Raw genomic sequence first — 16,733 nt, 5'->3', positions numbered from 1 at the left:
GAGTGGTGTTTTTTTTTACTTGTAGTTGTCTGAATGCATTAAATAATAACCACAACCAGGATTTTAGTATTAATGAGTTCCCAAATCCCACCAGCAGAAAGACAGAAAAGAAATGACACAATAATCCTGGACTTGTTATTGTTTATCTCTGTCCTTGACACAGTCTACCAACAAATAACCAGCAAATAATTGATTTTATTTTTAGAAGGCAGCCAACGTAAAAGCGGCCAAAAATGAAATCACCTCATAAAAGACAATAGTTGTGAATCATAGTTTAAGGTGCAAATATCGACTAATATGTTCAGGAGTTTAAAAAGTGACACATAATAAGTTATATATTGCTGTATAAAGGTGTGAGATGCTGGTCGAGGAATACGAAAACCACATAATAAATTATATATTGCTGTGTAAAGGTGTGAGATGCTGGTCGAGGAATACGAAAAACCTTTACAAATATGTTGTTGGCCTTTATATATGTAACAATCTAAGAAATCAGCATTAACAATAGCACCATCTGTGTGAGTAGACTGCAAATACTCGGTGTTCATCCTCATCACTAGGCTACCAAAATGCCGCATTGGCACCTTTTTCATTGTAGAGGTCTAAACTGGATCCTATCTTCTGAAGATCATTGTTGGTGTCCCTACTCTGCAGCAACCTCCCAACAGCATTGCATTGTGGATCTGTTCAGTTTTCCCATTATCATCCACACACACTGTCTGCGAGCCTGTTTTTCCACCAAAGGATTTAAAGTAATCCTGACAGTTGCTCAGCTACAGGAGGTGTTTTCTCACTGAGGCCAATGGCTGAAAGCGCCACTGTGACTGATACCGACTGGCATCCTTTAAAAGATGGCGTGTGTGTGTGTGTGCGTGTACGCGTGCATGCGTGTGCGTGTGTGTATATCCCAGTCAGTACAGGATTTAGACAGTGGGTTTGCTGCAAAACAGAGATTATCAAATTAATTGAGTTATCTCGGCAAAACAAAAGATATGACAGTCCTGTTGTGCTACATTTATTTTTTTTCCAGCCAGACAATTTTAAGCTCAGGTGATTCTGCTTTTGTACTGTGCACATTATCAACACTTTGTAGTCCATTCGAGGCTGATTGTTGGTGGCTATGCATCATAATTATAACACGATTAAAATGACCTCATCTTATACAACAGAACCAGGCCAAACCGGCCTCATGTGGAACTCCATATAAATGCCCCCTGTGTCAATTAATAAAGGAAGTGTATTCATCCTAATCCCATACAACCGACGTAAGCACTCTCCAACATTAGGCCATTGCACATTATGTATGCATGCCAGCATACGATATGTTGGAAAAGCATGGGGCGGCTTGAGTGGTTACGTGGAGTTGACCGAGGGGAGGGAAAGTGGGAGGTAATCGGATTAAAGTGAATTTGGTTCAAATTGGGGCTTTTGACGGCAGGTTCTGCACTCTGGCACAAGTAGCCGTCAACAGGGGAACTCTTCATCGCTCAGTGGGAGTTAAGGAAAGCAGCAGAACAACAGCCATCATGCCAGCTGATCTGAACGGATATTGGAAAATGATTTCCAGCGATAACTTCGAGGAGTACTTGAAGGCTCTCGGTGAGTTTGTGAAAGGTCGCCGGTGGGAAAGCAAAGGCCTGTAAGAACATGTATAATCAGTAGAGCACCTGTAAATAATCTTAATAATCTTACTGTTGTGGAGTGATTGAGTGGAGTGCTATCTCGAATATTGTTTCATGTCTCACATTGTATAAGTACAATAATGAGAGAGGTCCAAATTTGACCTTCATTGTTAGGTAAACCAGCTATTTTAAACATTTTATGTTGATCAAAAACAGATAGTCTTGATGGAAACATGTCATATAAACACTACTGCATCCAACCATTTGTAAATGTGTACATGCACGCATGTGTCTGAAGCTTTCTTTGTATTAATTCTGCACCTTCCTCTGGGTCTTGTTGCAGATGTGAATGTTGCCATCAGAAAAATCGCCACCTTGTTGAAGCCCGACAAGGACATTGTGCACGAGGGGGACCACATCATCATCAAGACCCTCAGCACCTTCAAGAACTACAACATGGACTTCCACGTGGGCAAAGAGTTTGAGGAGGATCTGTCCGGAGTGGATGACAGGAAATGCGTGGTGAGTATTTGTAGCCAGTGTATCCGGAGGGGGGGATTTGAACGAGTGTACACACGATGTGATACAGTTTCAAGCTTTTGGGAAACCTGCTCAACCTTTACAGTCTCCTACTTGTGCCAAACCTGTAAGTGTATGTCAAACTTTTCTCAGCCCTCCAGACTATAATGAACATATAGTGTGAGGAGATTTTATACAAAACTCACCACCTACTTACAAAACTTTCCTCAAACTTTTCGCGCTCGTGTCAATGAATTGATGTAATGACGAGCAGTGTCGGATACTGCAGGAGAAGAAGTGGGAGAGGCAGAGAAGCACGTCAAGACTTACACTCTTTTAATCAGATTGCTCCCTGAATACTAAACAGGATCAAAGATTATCTGTGGTCCCCCTTGAAAAAGCTTTTTTTGTATGTTGACACGCTGATTATAGATAAGCTATAAACTGGAGGGCGCCTGAGAGAACACGGTCACGTGTGACTGTATGTGCAGGTTTTGGTCAGAATCATTATTTTTAATAGGATTGCCTCTCGCTCAGCTTATATGTTTAAATCTATACGCTCATGCATTCGCATTGCTACATTTCAATAAATCCTGCACTGGGGCATCATGTGTTGTAATCCCATTTTCTCCCTGACCTGTGACCTCATGCAGACCACCATCACCTGGGAGGGAGACAAGCTGGTTTGTGTGCAGAAGGGAGAGATTGAAGGAAGAGGCTGGACCCACTGGGTGGATGGAGATGAGCTTCATCTGGTAAGAAAACATCAGCTCCTGCCATGAATATTAATGCATGCAATTTGGACATTTTAATCCAAATCCAAATTGCCTCTCAGCCCTGTATGTGTGCTGTATTCTTATGTGTGACTTGGCACCAGTAGCTCTCGCAGCAGTAACACTATATTGTGTGAGGTGCATGTGTATGTAACTCTACTGCCAAGTAAACTATACTCTTTCTGCCTAAGGAACTTCCTCTAAAGGTATTTTCAGGGGGGAAAAAACCAAACAGACTTATTTATCTTGGTGTCTAACCCTCAATGTACTTGTCAGCGCATGAACCCACAGTGATCCAGCACATCGCATTAACAACCGCTGCATGTTTTTATCTTGACTTTTCCCAATCTAATTTATGTGAAAGAACTTCAATAACTTTTAGTTAAACATCTCCTCTGTGAAGTTCATAGTGTGGCCCACTGTTGCCTGTAATGAAATCATTAGCATCTGTAATGACGAGCACTTTGCCGTTTTCATTAGTTCGACATTATCAGATTTCCCTCTGTGTGATTATCTGTGCTATCAAAGCTAAGCAAATATAATATGCCAAATTGTTTGGTTAAAAGTATGTCAACAGATGTTTTTAATCAGTGGCTATGAAATTCATCATGAGTTGGAAGTTTCCACAGCTGAAAGAGGGTTTAAATGTGAAGCAACAGTGGCCTCTGGTGGCACAAAATACTTTGCTGGAAGACATTCAACAGAACTGTACCTGACCTCTGGCGTGCCCTCGGTTTTACAAAATATTGCGCAATCAGTGTCTCCATGCATGGTTTACTAATAATTGTCCCATGCTCAGCCCCTCCCACTCATAGTTACTGCTGCTAAGTCAGACACATTTTCATCTGTAGGCGAGGGTTTAGGGGAGACAGTAGGGATAAGCTTCTGTCATCCTCCTGGTAATTCCCATTAGTAAAACGTACATTCTGAGTCCGTATGAATCTAAAAAAGTACAAGTTGTCTTTTGTTCTCTGCAGGAGCTGAGAGCTGCAGGAGCTGTTTGCAAGCAGATCTTCAAGAAGACCTAAGCTGCCTTTTATTGAGCGAGGCCGTTACCCCTGCTGACATCGGCTTACAGACAGACGCCAGACACATCCCACGGCTCCGACTTACCATCCAATCTCGCTTTGGTCCATTCATACATCACTCCATATGTCCGTCTACCCAACGTGTTTATTGTTCTGAATATCATTTGCGACGAAACACTCATTCATATTCCTTTCACGACTGTATATCATGTGACATCAACACATGCAGTACTGTATATCTGTCTCAGGGTGGGAGCATCTAAACTCGATTAACAAGTTGAGATGTGTTGGACGCATGCATACCGCTGTTAGGTGTAGCTGTTCTAATGTTTGAACCACATTGATAACGCAACGTGCTGTAATGACCAGAGGGAAGGTAAAGGCAAAGTGGATTAATCCTATTTTAGTTCTCTAAATGAGAATGCTGTGGGTGAAGAAAGATGAAATTCTAAGTTTGTTTGTGGCTTTAAATTACTACGACGAATGCTTTGTCTCCTGAATGGATATTATATATGATTTGTGTATTTATCCCTCCCAGCTACTTTGGGAATGTGCCATTGATAGTAAAAATCAATCAATAAAGTAAACAGTGCTCAATGATGTCATTTGTCTTTTTCCTCGCGGTTCGCCCTTCCATTTCATTTGGTAATCAGACTTATCGGGAATGGAAATGATGTCTTGCCAGTTCAGTCACATAACAGACAAAACATTGTGTGTTGCTGTTTACTGAAGTTTCACACCAACAGATCAGCTGTTTTAAGCTCCTTTTATCTGAGAATGCCTTTTCCAGGAAATGCATGCAAAATCCAAAGGGGCCTCTATTTGAGAATTTCAGTGAAAGAAGTGAAGCCTGCGGAGCTCCGGCCAGACATCTTGAGCCACGCTGTGCTCTGAATCAGTTAATCTGCCAGCTCACTTTGTGCATTTCCATTAAGCCTACCAATTGGGCCGTCTCATTCTCTGCTGCTGCTCGGCCTGCTGCTCGACCTCCTGCCGGCGCTATACCTGCAGGCTCTGTTTATTTATGGTTCCCCGGGGGGTTGTTATTGATCTCTCCCTGCTCTGGCTCTGGCTAGTTCAGATAAATTATAGACTCAGGCAGGGGTTGAAACAGAGACTGGCGCTAGGGCAACATCTTCATTTGCATTCATTCTCAATAAAAATAAATGTTTCTACTAAGTGCAAGGGTGGTCTGCAACTCAACTCTTATTTGGATCAGCAATCGGCAGGCAAACAGTTCACTACAGGAGAGGATCTTTCAACCGTTGCTTCATTCTGATGCTATGGTTGCTTCAAGAAATGTTTTTCTTATTGTTCCTTCACTACTTGGCTGTTTGACCGTCACTGTACAGAATAATTAATGAGCAGAATTGACACTTGGGAGACTGTTTTCACATGTATCTGCAAAAGGGAAACATCTTGATCGTGCATGGAAGTGGAGGAATTTGTAACATCACGACTAATGTGCAAGGCAGACAATGCTTATTGTTGTACACAGAGAATGGACGGTGAATGAGGAGACGTCTCGTGTCGTGAAAGGAGTAAAAGTTGCAGGCTGTTGTCCTGCGGTAATGCTCAGAACGTTTTTATAACACGAGTCCATGAGTTCCTTCAGATAGGAACACAAGATGCCCTTTGAGCAGTTACATGCATAGTCTAGTCAATCTCTTATAATGTCTTATTTTTGTTTTATTTTAATCCAGTTTTGTAACGGCGGACTCCGCCACTAACAATATAAAGTACCTTAAAGAAAGGTATTTAATAAGTCCAAGCCTATTTAATAATTTAAGCAAGAAATGCAAAATAAAAATAGTATACAAGTGGGGTTTAATGTGATGGAAATTTCAAGGATTATATTTTAAGACTTGTCATCAAAAAACTAATAATAGGAAATAGGGGAAGATTTTTTAAAAATATTATCATCTAATTTAACTTTTTTGAAGAAAGCCACAACATCAATTATTTATTCAATACAGACTTTATGTAACTTAGTCACAAATGCTGTTTTTTAAATTTCAAAACCAGCTGAACTTTATTGACCTTCATGCTAAAAGTTTGTGTATTCTGAACAAATAGGGAGCACACACTGTTGGCAGATGTTGCAAAATAGCTTCTCCTGTCTGTACAATGTACACTGACCATCATTGCAGCATTTATTTGTGTGTGTGTGTGTGTGTGTGTGTGTGTGTGTGTGTGTGTGTGCGTGTGTCTCCCCTTCCTCTTCAAAAGCAATTGCCCCTGCCAATCCTCTTCAAGCTATAAACTCACTTATCAATAGTTCTCTGCCCTAATGCCCCTTGACTTCTATATAAGCAGGAGGACACCCTGCACCTTTCCCCTCCATATACTGTCTAAAGTCTTCACACACACACACACACACGCACACAACAGCATCACCAGCTGCCACCATGCCTGTAAACTTCAGTGGGAAATGGATTCTGGAAACCAATAACAAATTTGAGGAGTATTTGAAAGTGTTGAGTAAGGAACTTTTCATTTTGGTTGGATTCATTTTGCTTCAGAGGTTAAGTGTTAAATTGGTGTTTCAGAGTGATGTTACAGATGTTAGAAAAGCTGCACAAGTAACAAACACTCAATTTAAATATTTGTGTATTGTTCATCTGTTTTTGTCGGGTATTATCACCACAGAGTAGTGAGTATATAACTATGATGCCAAATAGTAAAATTATTCTGATTGCTTCATTGTTTTAATATCTTTATATAACATTAATTACGGACAATTTTCTATCTTCAGTATAATACTCCAAGACTAAACACAGAAGTGAAGGAAATCTCCACATTCTGTAAAGATGTCATAATCAAGTCTCTCTATTCTGGCCCTAGATATTGACTTTGCTACCAGGAAAATTGCTATGACCCTATTCCAGACCAAAGTGGTATCCCAAGATGGCGATAGGTTTGTGTTCAAAACGCTGAGCACCTTCAGGAATTATGAGCTGGCCTTCACTGTAGGGGTGGAGTTTGATGAATGCACCAAAGGACTAGACAACAGAAACATCAAGGTGGGTGTTGACCTCTCATGTATGGAGTCCTAAAAGTGGAAACATTTTAAGCCGCTCATATTATCCCTGACATCTAATGACTTTGTTGTACAAAATGACCTGGCAATGGTAAATCTACCTGCTGTCATTTTAGCCCTAATCAAGCCATTAGGAAAATATAGTTTTACTTTTTATTATTTAATGAATTAAATAACTGAATGTTATTGGGAAAAACAAAGCAGTGTTTTGTCCTAAGTAAGTAAAATATATCATTTTATTTGTTTAGTTCAGTTGTGTAAGACATCTGATGTCTTATCAGGAACAGTTTCTCCACAGAGCTACACTGACCTTCAGTACATTTTCATGCCAAAGGAAGAGCAATTATATAATAAGTCTACTAGAAGCTGGTTTTATTCAATGCTAATTGCACATCAAGATAAAAGTGAGCCTGGTAAAAGTGATCATGTAAGAGGTGGAGGTAGAGACTTTTTGTGATGAATTTACCTTAATATGGTCTAAGTAAAAGATACCGTAAATGTCCATTAAATAATGCATGTGCTATATGTGGTATATGCAGTGTCTGGTGACCTGGGAGGGGGACAAGCTGGTGTGCACTCAGAAAGGAGAGAAGGCCAACCGTGGCTGGAAACACTGGATCGAAGGAGAAAAACTCTACCTGGTGGGTTGACAGTATTTGTCGTGATAGTTAGATTTGTATACTGATGGCTGATGGATAAAAGATGAATGTGTTGGATTTGTATTGCACAGTAGAATGTGACTGTTAAGGATGAGGATCGTTTTAACACTGTTATTGTTCAAATGTTTTAATAATTACCCAAATTTCCTCCCATAGGAGCTGACATGTGAAGATATAGTTTCTGTTCAGGTGTTCACAAGAAAAGAATAAAAGGCAGAAACATGTTTTTATTTTCACTTAACAAGGTCTTTGTTTGATCCAGAATAACATGTTTTCCTAAATGTGAATAAAATTAATTACATTTTCCATTTCAAATGTGTGTGTTTACACTTGGTCTAACAGCAGAAGAAAATAAAAGTATTATTACATACAAGGTGGCTGCTTGACAGTTAAACTAATATCAAAAGACAAGTGAACTGACTTTTAAAAGATTTATAATTTCACATTGTTTTAACATATTACATTGAACACGTCACTACAGAGGGGTATATTATATAAAGTAATGCAGAAATTGCCATCTGGAGAACATGGTAGTATCTTGGGGGTGAGAAAAGACTGTAGTACTTACATTATATATAAATATACATATACTTAATCTTCTTTCAAGAAAGCCTTCTTGTAACAATGACATCTTACTCATAACACAACTTATTGTATGCTATGGAAAACAATATAAGTTGGTATGAGAAAAAGTTGGGAGAAAAAGAAAAAAAATGAGAGAAAAAACATCTTACCCAAGACCATGTCAGGGCAGTCACCTCTGACCTCTGAAATTCATGACACAAGTGTCATGAATTTAATTCAATCAATTAGCTGATGATGAATGTGATGTGCTGCAATGGTTGTATTGCTCAGTAAATCAGTAAAGGTAGAGCAAATTAGTAAACTGAAGAAAATATCTTGGTACAATGGCATCGCGACGTCACACAGAAAGACAAACCGCGCAGGTTTGTTTCCGGTCACCGAGGCACTGCTCGACCGGAGCGCTTCATGTCACGTCACCACTTTCAGAGCCCAACTCTCGCGAGACTGGAATTCAGGAAGTTCCACGTCAGTATCTAGCTGCGTTCAACATTCGGGACAGTTGGACACCGATTGCAACTGCTCTCATCTCATTTAACTCATTTTATTGTGACAACACGGGGATAAAACATGGTAAGACACCTTTAAAATAATCCCCGGCATGTTTTGTTTCCGTAAAAGCTCCTTGTTTATGTTTATAAGGACAGTGAAACTGTCAAATAAACATGCATTATTGAATGTAGCTTAGCGGCTAACTAGCTTGAGTTAGCAGGATAACTTGTAGCGAACAGCGTTTTATATTTCATATAACGGTTGATTGTTTGCGTAAATTGTACGTGATTACACTTGTTTTCAGTTGGTGGTTGATTTCATTAGAATGGAATGTTTAGGATAATTGGAATCATTTAAATATATGGCTTCATGTTAACATGCTAACGGACATTTAGCTACCTGTTCTGTTATCTTTACCAAATAATTAGCGAAATGACAATGTAATAAAGAAAAGACCCCCCGCACCTCCTCTCTCTTTTCAGCCTCTGAGGCTGGACATCAAGCGCAGGCTGACGGCTCGGTCAGACCGAGTGAAGAGTGTGGACCTTCACCCAACGGAGTCATGGATGCTTGCCAGTCTGTACAACGGCAGTGTCTGTGTGTGGAACCACGAAACGCAGGTGTGATCGCATTACTGAACACAGATTAACACTAAATATCCACGCTTAAATAGTCAAAAACTGGGGATGATGTTGCAAAAGGATTCAGCAGTGTTCTTTGTTTCCAGACTCTCGTCAAGACCTTTGAAGTATGTGACCTCCCTGTCAGAGCCTCTAAGTTTGTGGCAAGGAAGAACTGGGTCATTACAGGAGCGGTGAGTTTCAGCAGTTTAACAGAGAGTATGATTTCAAATGTGTTTAATGGGTGTGGTTCATGTGTTGTGTGCAGTACCAAATGCTTATGTTGGAATGTATTTCACGCTTGTCTATTTGTATGTTTTCAGCTAATATTCCATTTGTGTTTTTTTCCTTGTGCAGGACGACATGCAGATCCGAGTGTTCAACTACAACACCTTGGAGCGTGTCCACATGTTTGAGGCCCACTCTGACTACATCCGTTGCATCGCTGTCCATCCGACCCAGCCCTATATCCTCACCAGCAGTGGTAAGCTTGCCGTTTTATTTGATGGGTAGCATCTTCTTCTGACATACTGATTAAACCTCAGAGCTCTCTTTATACCAGTGTCTTCAAATGCACATGTTTTGAATGCACACAAACATGGATGTGTTTCTGTGCAGATGACATGTTGATCAAGCTTTGGGACTGGGAGAAGAAGTGGTCATGCAGCCAGGTGTTTGAGGGCCATACTCACTACGTCATGCAGATTGTCATCAACCCCAAGGACAACAACCAGTTTGCCAGTGCCTCCCTGGACAGGACGATTAAAGTAGGGGCCGCTTGCTGATATCTTTACTGCCTTAAAGATTTTTTATTACTATAAATTAAGCACATTCTTGCCTTTTTATATATTATTGACATATAATCATTATATACTTATAATTAAAGGGCATTGATGTGCATTCGTTGATTCTGTGTCCTCTGGGTTGTTTCAGGTTTGGCAACTAGGCTCTTCGTCTCCAAATTTTACTTTGGAGGGTCATGAGAAAGGGGTCAATTGTATTGACTACTATAGTGGAGGAGACAAGCCCTACCTCATTTCAGGGGCTGATGACCGCCAAGTAAAGATCTGGGACTACCAGGTAAGAACATTTTTATTCACAAAAAGGTGAAAGTAAACCACAGAACACAAATCATATACCTCATAAACTCTTTCTTTTCAAAATTTCTTTTGTTACAAAAAAAAAAATTATAGCTTGCTGAAAGAGTTGATGTTGTATATTTTCATCATTGATCATCTCCATCCTTTCTGTGAGCATCCCTTAGCATTGTGTCTATATATACATGTTTAACTTTCTTATTTGTGTTATAGAACAAGACCTGTGTTCAGACTCTGGAGGGCCATGCCCAGAATGTCTCTTGTGTCAGCTTCCACCCCGAGCTGCCCATCATCATCACTGGATCAGAGGACGGTGAGCAGAAAACTCACTCATCCTCAACTCTATACACAAACACCCCAACTATGCAGCTCTTCTCATGGCCTGTTTGATCATTGCCTTATGAAACTTTACCTCCTCCTTCTGCAGGTACGGTGCGTATCTGGCACTCAAGCACTTACCGCCTGGAGAGTACCCTGAACTATGGCATGGAGAGAGTGTGGTGTGTGTGCGGCCTCAGGGGCTCCAACAATGTGGCGCTGGGCTACGATGAAGGCAGCATTATTATCAAGGTGAGTGGAAGAAATAATTCTTATGAATGTAGTTTGATTGAAAAGAAACTCCTACTATATGCCCTTACATATGGTTAAATAGTAATAGAAGAAAAATGTGTTGTCCAGGAATAAAGGTGGCTTACAAAGGAATTTCATCTGTAAAATATATTAAGATGAATTATATTATGTATATAATCAAATATCTGTCAACATCTGCTGTGTAGGTGGGTCGAGAGGAGCCAGCAATGTCCATGGATATGAACGGAAAAATCATCTGGGCTAAACACAGTGAGATACAGCAAGCCAACCTGAAGGCCATGGGTGATGCTGAGATCAAGGATGGCGAGAGGCTGCCATTGGCTGTCAAAGACATGGGAAGCTGTGAGATATACCCCCAAACCATTCAGCATAACCCTAATGGAAGGTATGCATACACTCAACCTGGAACCTTACGATTATGATGAACATAAGCATAACCACCAAGTTGGTCCATCCCTGTGTTGCTCATTGATAATAAATGATCCCTGAATATTTTGTTTTTGTGCACTAGGTTTGTTGTGGTGTGTGGAGACGGAGAGTATATCATCTATACTGCCATGGCATTGAGGAACAAGAGCTTCGGTTCAGCACAGGAGTTTGCCTGGGCACATGACTCATCTGAGTAAGTATGTTGGTGGAAATAAGTGAGATACTTTCCTCATATTTACCTCTGTATCAGAGGATTAACTGCTACATATTTTTTTCTATCACAGATATGCCATCAGAGAAAGCACCAGTATTGTGAAAATCTTCAAAAATTTCAAAGAAAAGAAATCTTTTAAGCCTGACTTTGGAGCTGAAGGTAATGTGAACATTGTTACGTCGTAAACATGTGGTTTTTGAAGTGGATAGTTCCAATTGTCTTCCTCACTGGATGCGATCCCATTCTTCCCTGCAGGGATCTACGGAGGTTTCTTGCTCGGTGTAAGATCAGTGAATGGCCTGGCATTTTACGACTGGGAGAACACCGAGCTGATCCGCCGCATTGAGATTCAGCCCAAACACGTAAGACTTACTTACTTTTAATTTTCAAGTTAGGTCCTTGTCTCATATATAAATTGGTCTTCAACAGCACTGTATGTAAAAACATTATTTAAAGCCTAGAAAGGCTGTTGTCCAATCATTTTAGTAACTCTGACTCACCTTTTTTCCCCCCTATTTTTCATAATTAACCCAGATCTTCTGGTCGGATTCTGGTGAACTGGTCTGCATCGCTACAGAAGAGTCCTTTTTCATTCTGCGTTATATGTCAGAAAAAGTAGCTGCTTCTCAAGAGAACAATGAAGGAGTGACAGAGGATGGTATTGAAGATGCCTTCGAGGTGAGTTTTAACTTTCAATGATAAAAAATACTCATTAAAAGTTCTATTAAAAACACTCCTAAATCCTAATTAAAATTGGTTGTACTCACAGAGTTCTATTCCATGGCTTAGCTTTAACTCAAAGCTTTATATTTAAAATGAAGGAGCATTTTCGTCACATTAAAATATACCTTACATTCACCACCTTTTGTGTGATATATATATATATATATATATATATATATATATTTTTTTATGTCCAGGTCCAGGGAGAAATCCAGGAGATTGTGAAGACTGGACTTTGGGTAGGAGACTGCTTCATCTACACCAGCTCTGTGAACAGACTCAACTACTATGTAGGAGGAGAGATCGTCACTATTGCTCACCTTGACAGGTACAAATAAAGATTGTTTAGCTTAAATTTAAGTAGGTCAGGGTTGGCTGAATAAAATGTAAAGACTGTGCACTGTGTGTATCTCACGCAACTTGTAAACTTCATGCTTTCAAGAATAATACAGTACATTAATAACAGTTGCATACACTGTCTAGAAAGATAACATCTAAGCTGTAAAAGTGTGTTTTATTTCTGTGACGAATGCTGAATCTTTTGCGCTGACCGCTTTCTCTCCCCGCAGAACCATGTACCTGCTCGGTTACATCCCAAAAGACGACCGTCTGTACCTTGGAGACAAGGAGCTCAACATTGTTAGCTACTCCCTGCTGGTCTCCGTCTTGGAGTACCAGACTGCCGTAATGAGGAGGGACTTTGGAATGGCTGACAAGGTGCTTCCCACAATTCCTAAAGAGCAGCGCACCAGAGTCGCCCATTTCCTGGAGAAACAGGTAAGGAAATACGTTAGCAGTTAATTTCAAGTCAATTTAATTGCAATACATTTTGTTAAGAGCAGTCAGTTTTAGTAACAGAAAAGATTCAGTATTTTTTTTGTCCACAACTTGATAAGAGGTCATGCATCAGTGATCCCAGATGATTTTTAATTTCTAAAGGATTACGTTGTTTTTGTAGAGTCTGTGCTTGTAAGCTGATGCTGATGGGCTTTGTTTCTCTGTCTCTTCAGGGCTTCAAGCAGCAGGCACTGGCTGTGTCCACAGACCCAGAACACAGGTTTGAGCTGGCGCTGCAGCTGGGAGAGTTAAAGATCGCCTACCAGCTGGCTGTGGAGGCAGAGGTAGGAGCATAGTAATCACACTGAGGCAAACTTTAGCGGCATGTCGCAAGGCGAGCGCCTTTTAAAAAACACCAGCAGACCATTCACAATGGCTCACAAGACAAATGTTCAGGTTCTCTGTCTGGTACATTTCTAATATTTGTCGTTTTGAACCCTGCAGTCAGAGCAGAAGTGGAAGCAATTGGCGGAGCTGGCTATCAGTAAGTGCCAATTCGGCCTGGCTCAGGAGTGCCTGCACCACGCTCAGGATTACGGTGGCCTGCTCCTCCTCGCAACAGCTTCTGGTAACGCCACAATGGTGGGCAAGTTGGCCGAGGGGGCAGAGAAAGACGGCAAGAACAATGTGGCCTTCATGACCTACTTCCTGCAGGGGAAGTGAGTACCAGATGAGTTTGACAAAGGGGGACTAATTGTGGAATAGATAGGAATTGATCATATCGACCATGCGGTAACTGTTCTTCATATCGTCTTTTCTCCAGTCTGGATCAGTGTTTGGAGCTTCTGATCAGAACAAACCGACTGCCCGAAGCTGCCTTCCTGGCTCGCACCTACCTGCCCAGTCAGGTGTCCCGTGTGGTCAAATTATGGAGGGAGAACCTGGCGAAGGTCAACACAAAGGTCAGTTCTGTTATCAGCATTATCGTTTATTTGAAAAATATTAACACAACAAAGAACTTTATAACTAAGATTGAGAAAAAACAATCGGTACCAATCGAGGTGGGTGAAAATATTATTTACATTAACAGGATTTTAGATGCTTCAGAGAAGAGTAAAAAGAATATGAGTGTGAATATCTGGACATTGCCTCTGGACCATCACCCGTTGTACTTGCTTGTCATTACAGGCGGCCGAGTCTCTAGCAGACCCCACCGAGTATGAGAATCTGTTCCCCGGGCTGAAAGAAGCCTTTGCAGCTGAGCATTACCTCAGAGAGTCCTGCTTGGGCACCTCGAGGCCTGCCAAAGAATATCCTCTCGTCACGGTGAGTTGCACGAGTTTTACATTGACAAATGACGTGTTGTGGGCCGACAATATTTATTTCAACCCTATCGCCTATATTTGACATTTTTCAGCTCAACGAAGACAGGAATATTCTTGAGGAGGCTCAAGGATACGAGCCCAAGGGAACCTTCATTCCTGCTGTCCCCAAGGTTTGTCTGCAATGTCCAACATTTTCTTTTGGGCTAACTTTTGTCTAATAGTTATCAGTCAAAATAATATATTGCAAAAGGTTCAATGAAAGCGAGACAGACCAATGGGCAGTAATATTCAAACTTTATTTGACTGTCTTCTTCCAGCAGACACAGGGCAGTGAGGAGTCAGCGGCTTCAGTTGCTGCAGCTGTGACGGCATCACAGCCTGAACCTGCTGCTCCCACAGTAGTGGATGAAGAGGAAGAGGAGGAGGAGGAGGAAGAAGAAGAGGAGGAGGAAATCCCTGAGTTCTCACAGTCACAAAAAGAGGTTGGACTTGTATTTCTTCTCTTGGTATCTTTTGATTGTAGTGTTTGTTTCTCACAATTTAAAAAAATATATATAAAATAAACATTTATTATTGATCCGACAATGGTTATTGCGACTTAATACAAACAAATGTCATATAGGAAATTCAGTACAAAGTGTTTTACATCAATTGCAATCAAGAACAGGATTTAGGGATAAAATATGAATAAATAAATGGTACATTTACCATGATAACAAATGATCCTTTGTGTGTGTCTTTGTGTAGACTCTGGATGAGCTGGAAGTGGACCTGGACAACATGGAGCTGGATGACATCGACACCACAGACGTTAATCTCGATGATGACTTTCTAGATGACTAAGAGCTAACACCACTCTGTTCCACAGCACTCTTGGAGAAGGCTTATTTAAAAAAAAACAAAAAGAAAGAGACCAAACTCCCTTTTCCCCTTTTTTTGTATTTGTACGTAAAAATATTATATTGTCATGTCCGCCTACGACAGTGGCAGGATTTAAGTAGATTATGAAGAGGATGAAGAAGTTATCGGTAATGTTTTATTCTCAGAAGAGGAGTAGACAGACGCACGTCTGTTTCCGACTCCATTTTGTACACCATTTGATTGCTTAAGGAAACTTTCACTAACTGTCCATTGAGTGATATAGAATATTTACCCTTTGCTTTGTGTTGTCTATAATGGCAAATCAAAATTCATTCGGTCCAATAAACTTTGGCTGCTGTACATATTCACGTTTGACTTGAGTGTTTCATACTAAATGTAAAAACAGAGCGATGCTACACACTCATAATTGCAATATGTAGCACAGGGACAGATCCTATGATTGAAGGGGAATGAATGTTTCATCTTCCAGGTAACTATCAACGTGTTTCTAGTCGTGTCATGCCCTCCAATTAACGTTACTAATTGTGGGTGAACCATTTATTTGTCAGCTTGTGTATTTGTTATTGCACAAATACCAAAATGAGCTACATTTGTCTGCCCTTACAGTTGCATGAAACCGGAGAAAAGACTGAGTTAGTCATCAGTCTGGATATACCTTGAGACATCTGAGAAGGTCATGAGATAATAATTGGACCAACTGTATCTGAGTTGGGTATATTACAGGGAAAATTCCCAGTGACTTTTCTCTTTTGCTTTTCAGTGACATATAAAATCTAAGTATTGATAAACTACTGAACCAACATGAAAGTGATTTTCTTTTGCAGATATTTTGAGCCCCTTATGAACTCTTTATGTAAGGCAGCATTAGATGCAGATATCCAATATCGAGCCCTTCAGACGTGACGTTGAACACCGGGTAACCTTTCAAAGCATGGAGACTTAAAGAAAAGCTAAACAAAGAGGATGACGCGTGTCTTCGGCCTGGCAAATTACATTAACTCAGAAATATTAAGGATTAAAGATGGAACTTGAAATCATAGGAAAATTATTGATTTATTCATCAAATATTTCATTTTGCATTGAAGCTGTTTTGTGATTGGGCCTCTCAGTCCATGAAAAAAAAAACATGCCTATTAATTACGTTCAACTGGTTCAATTTAAATACTTTTGAAAAATGTTTTATTCCGTCAGTAAATGTAATATTGCTATTGTGGATTATTTGTCTCGTTTACTGTTTATTTATATTACTTAATTTGTATTTACTACATGTCTCTTGTGCTGCTGCTGTAATCCTGCAATTTCCCCACTGCGGTACTAATAAAGGATTATCTTATCAAATCTTATCTTGCACAGATTTAAC

General features: G+C 40.3%; 3 protein-coding genes across 3 annotated transcripts; all 3 read left to right on the top strand.

Annotated features, from left to right (window-relative positions):
- Window positions 1-1,438: 1,438 nt before the first annotated feature.
- rbp1.1 (retinol binding protein 1, cellular, tandem duplicate 1) lies at window positions 1,439-4,539 on the top strand. The gene is made up of 4 exons (XM_068570635.1): window positions 1,439-1,599; window positions 1,966-2,144; window positions 2,795-2,896; window positions 3,892-4,539. Exons 1-4 carry the CDS (start codon window positions 1,527-1,529, stop codon window positions 3,940-3,942), a joined length of 405 nt encoding a protein of 134 aa, XP_068426736.1. The 5' UTR covers window positions 1,439-1,526; the 3' UTR covers window positions 3,943-4,539.
- A 1,811-nt stretch (window positions 4,540-6,350) lies between these two features.
- On the top strand, window positions 6,351-7,851 carry rbp2b (retinol binding protein 2b, cellular). The gene is made up of 4 exons (XM_068570649.1): window positions 6,351-6,423; window positions 6,787-6,965; window positions 7,522-7,623; window positions 7,798-7,851. The coding sequence occupies exons 1-4, from the start codon at window positions 6,351-6,353 to the stop codon at window positions 7,849-7,851; spliced, it is 408 nt and encodes a 135-aa protein (XP_068426750.1).
- An 829-nt stretch (window positions 7,852-8,680) lies between these two features.
- copb2 (COPI coat complex subunit beta 2) lies at window positions 8,681-15,716 on the top strand. Its single transcript, XM_068571063.1, has 22 exons — window positions 8,681-8,796; window positions 9,198-9,335; window positions 9,443-9,529; window positions 9,693-9,819; window positions 9,954-10,102; window positions 10,269-10,415; window positions 10,646-10,745; window positions 10,860-11,002; window positions 11,209-11,408; window positions 11,535-11,645; window positions 11,737-11,825; window positions 11,922-12,028; window positions 12,201-12,344; window positions 12,587-12,717; window positions 12,959-13,166; window positions 13,400-13,510; window positions 13,671-13,885; window positions 13,990-14,128; window positions 14,355-14,492; window positions 14,584-14,661; window positions 14,809-14,973; window positions 15,239-15,716. The coding sequence occupies exons 1-22, from the start codon at window positions 8,794-8,796 to the stop codon at window positions 15,332-15,334; spliced, it is 2,826 nt and encodes a 941-aa protein (XP_068427164.1). The 5' UTR covers window positions 8,681-8,793; the 3' UTR covers window positions 15,335-15,716.
- Window positions 15,717-16,733: the final 1,017 nt, after the last annotated feature.

The sequence above is a fragment of the Clinocottus analis genome, unplaced genomic scaffold (genome assembly GCF_023055335.1).
Source record: "Clinocottus analis isolate CAN_PGR_092001 unplaced genomic scaffold, fCliAna1.0.p SCAF_11, whole genome shotgun sequence".
In the NCBI taxonomy this organism is placed as follows: Eukaryota; Metazoa; Chordata; class Actinopteri; order Perciformes; family Cottidae; genus Clinocottus; species Clinocottus analis.
The sequence above is the reverse complement of the archived record's forward strand: the minus strand, read 5'-3'. Positions and strand labels throughout refer to the sequence as shown.

What these genes read in the sequence shown, in the direction of transcription:
- rbp1.1 (XM_068570635.1), top strand. Translation starts at nt 1,527, where the DNA reads ATGCCAGCTGATCTGAACGGATATTGGAAAATGATTTCCAGCGATAAC. An exon ending in TGGATGACAGGAAATGCGTG is followed by an intron (nt 2,145 to 2,794) that starts GTGAGTATTTGT and finishes GACCTCATGCAG; the next exon opens with ACCACCATCACCTGGGAGGG. An exon ending in ATGGAGATGAGCTTCATCTG is followed by an intron (nt 2,897 to 3,891) that starts GTAAGAAAACAT and finishes TGTTCTCTGCAG; the next exon opens with GAGCTGAGAGCTGCAGGAGC.
- rbp2b (XM_068570649.1), top strand. Translation starts at nt 6,351, where the DNA reads ATGCCTGTAAACTTCAGTGGGAAATGGATTCTGGAAACCAATAACAAA. An exon ending in TAGACAACAGAAACATCAAG is followed by an intron (nt 6,966 to 7,521) that starts GTGGGTGTTGAC and finishes TGGTATATGCAG; the next exon opens with TGTCTGGTGACCTGGGAGGG. An exon ending in AAGGAGAAAAACTCTACCTG is followed by an intron (nt 7,624 to 7,797) that starts GTGGGTTGACAG and finishes TTCCTCCCATAG; the next exon opens with GAGCTGACATGTGAAGATAT.
- copb2 (XM_068571063.1), top strand. An exon ending in TGGGCACATGACTCATCTGA is followed by an intron (nt 11,646 to 11,736) that starts GTAAGTATGTTG and finishes TTTCTATCACAG; the next exon opens with ATATGCCATCAGAGAAAGCA. An exon ending in TGGCGAAGGTCAACACAAAG is followed by an intron (nt 14,129 to 14,354) that starts GTCAGTTCTGTT and finishes TTGTCATTACAG; the next exon opens with GCGGCCGAGTCTCTAGCAGA.